The sequence below is a fragment of the Propithecus coquereli genome, unplaced genomic scaffold (genome assembly GCF_000956105.1).
Source record: "Propithecus coquereli isolate 6110/MARCELLA unplaced genomic scaffold, Pcoq_1.0 Scaffold620, whole genome shotgun sequence".
NCBI classification, from domain to species: domain Eukaryota; kingdom Metazoa; phylum Chordata; class Mammalia; order Primates; family Indriidae; genus Propithecus; species Propithecus coquereli.
In genome coordinates this window covers 166,206-168,593 of record NW_012152175.1, presented here as the reverse complement: position 1 = coordinate 168,593, position 2,388 = coordinate 166,206, and the positions used below count along the sequence as shown (strand labels likewise).

Genomic DNA, 2,388 nt, shown 5'->3' with positions numbered 1-2,388 from the left:
TTTCATTATTAAAGTTTTAATGTTACTTTGTACCTACATAAAGCATCAAACTATTTACTGAAATTTTGAAAACATTTCTGTTATTGGTATTATATAATAGAGTTATTATCTCTATCCTATAGATGGAAATTCATCTACCCCTTAAATTGGAAGATTCCAAGAGGAAGGGCTTTTATTCACTCCTACAATATCTTTTACCTAGAGGTCTTAAACTACAGCACAGAATTTAAAAAATCATCCATGGCCTAACCAATACGAATCAGGCTCTGTCAGTAACTTAGTATATAATCTGACTCCAATCACTAAAGTACATGTTAAGTTTAAGGGAGAAATAGTTAAAGAAATTACTCCGAATACTTAGTGATATTAAAACTTCAGAATGCAGGACCATTTTCACGAGACTAATAGAAAAGAGATGTCACTCATCTACAAGAAAAATAAAAAGACTTCCTAGCCCATGAGAAAATCTAAAACCAGGAAATTATATACCTGGTCCTTTTCATATCATGGAACAAGGTACAAAATACTGAAAGCTACACGTTGTAAAAACAATAAGCCATGCTATGTATCGATCTAGGCAGCTAAGCAGCAGCCACTGACGATTTTCAAAAAAGGAAAAAGTGCCAAGAATTACAGACTATACAAAAATGTCTATTCCCTGAAGGAATTGTAGGGAGAGGTGATATTGAGTAGTTGCTACATATGCTATTGAATGTCTGCTATGTATTATAACTTTTTATTCAAATCTACTTAAAAACAATCAGAATGGTATACTTGGGGATTCTTTTAGATTGCGGGCCATGGAAAGTTTACAGGTCAGTATAGCTAGGATACCTTGTGTAGCTCATCATATACAAGCTGATGGGCAAATCTTGGACATGGTTCTTCCTCCTGAAGACTTTTACTTGGATTATCCTTTGCAGCTTGATCATTCTTATAGACACAAGACCTGCAAGACATTGTTTTTAAGGCATTTTATTCTAGAAAATTAGCAGCAAATATAATGTTAATACTACCATAGCAAGCAAATTAATTGCACGTCTGATTACCACCAGAAAAAAAATTATTAATTTAGTCACATCAAATCTTAACGTTTTAGTCACTCATAAAATAACATGAATTCGTTAGAACTGAGTTCTGAAGTTCTTTTAATGTTCATCAAATAAAGCTCACTTAACACCAACCTACCTTCAGTTAGGAAATACAAACAGCTTACACGAAGGCTCAAACTAAAGGTTGAAAGAGATGTTATCTTGTCTACTTATTCACAATAAAAAGACCCACAGTAGACTGCTTTCACTTTGATTGTAAATAGATGTTCTAGTTGGAAAATAATAAATTCCTTAGTTGCAAAGTACTACTCTCCATGGTAATAGTAACTTTGGGGCAATCACAGAATGTTAGAGCTGGATCTAATGTTAGAGCTGAATCCACATTTTCCCAAAGCAAAATGTGCAGCATTAGTTCTGTAAGAGATCTATGACAAAAGGGTCCTGGTTTGGAAATGCTAAATAACAATGTCCCCTCCCTGCTCTAGTCAAACATCTTCATTTTATTATATAAAAACTAAGACCTGGGGACATTAAAAAAGCACTGTTCTGAAGTTCACACATCTACTTGGCAGCAGAACCTAGACTAAAATATAATTCTCTTGACTTCTAGACCAGAAACTGTCTACTAACTGAAAAACATATAGGTAATATTCTTTCACTGAACATCATTGTATACCACGGTATCAACAATTTTTTCAATATTGACCTTTAAATGTATGTCACAAATTAACATAAGCCTCCCAATTCTCTCTTCTTTTGAATAAACCAACAACCTCAAATAAGCGTTACATTGGGATTGCAGCACAGCCAAGAGTTCCTTACCAACTATTCCTCACAATGTCATAAATCCAGAATGAATTTCTGACATTCTCTTCCCTCTTTTCCTTGTCTTTGCTGAGTCCAGATAAAACATGTATTTCATTCAGTTCTGGATCAATAGTTGCTCTCTGTGTAAATCCTGTCATTGGAACTATAAGTTGAAGAAAAAAAGTAGATGAAAATATTTACATTAGATAGCAGATTAGTACTTACTCTTTAAAAGATTAATATATCCTTATTTTCTTCTACATGTCTGCAATACTTCTAACACATTACGTACTGTTTTATTAAACAACAAACAATTGTTCGTTGCCTTCTCCTTACTCTATAATGTAAGCTCCACAAGGGCAGAGGTTGTTTTGTTCACTATTTTGTTCCTACTGCTTGGCATGTAATAATTATTTAACAATTTGTTGAAAGAATCAATGAATGTCAACTACCAGCTAGAGGGAACTTTCTTTAACACTCTGGGTTTTGTGATATCTTTGGAAAGGTCTTCTCCCAATCCTAGATAATT

General features: G+C 33.6%; 1 protein-coding gene across 1 annotated transcript in view; it reads right to left on the bottom strand.

Annotated features, from left to right (window-relative positions):
* Positions 1-825: 825 nt before the first annotated feature.
* The window catches only part of MKLN1 (muskelin 1, intracellular mediator containing kelch motifs), a 127,568-nt gene continuing 126,005 nt past the window's right edge, over positions 826-2,388 (bottom strand). Inside the window, exons 10-11 of the mRNA XM_012659562.1 lie at positions 1,875-2,022; positions 826-949 (exon numbers count right to left, since the gene is read on the bottom strand). Coding sequence (XP_012515016.1) covers positions 826-949; positions 1,875-2,022 — 272 coding nt within the window. The remainder of the gene's footprint in view (positions 950-1,874; positions 2,023-2,388) is intronic.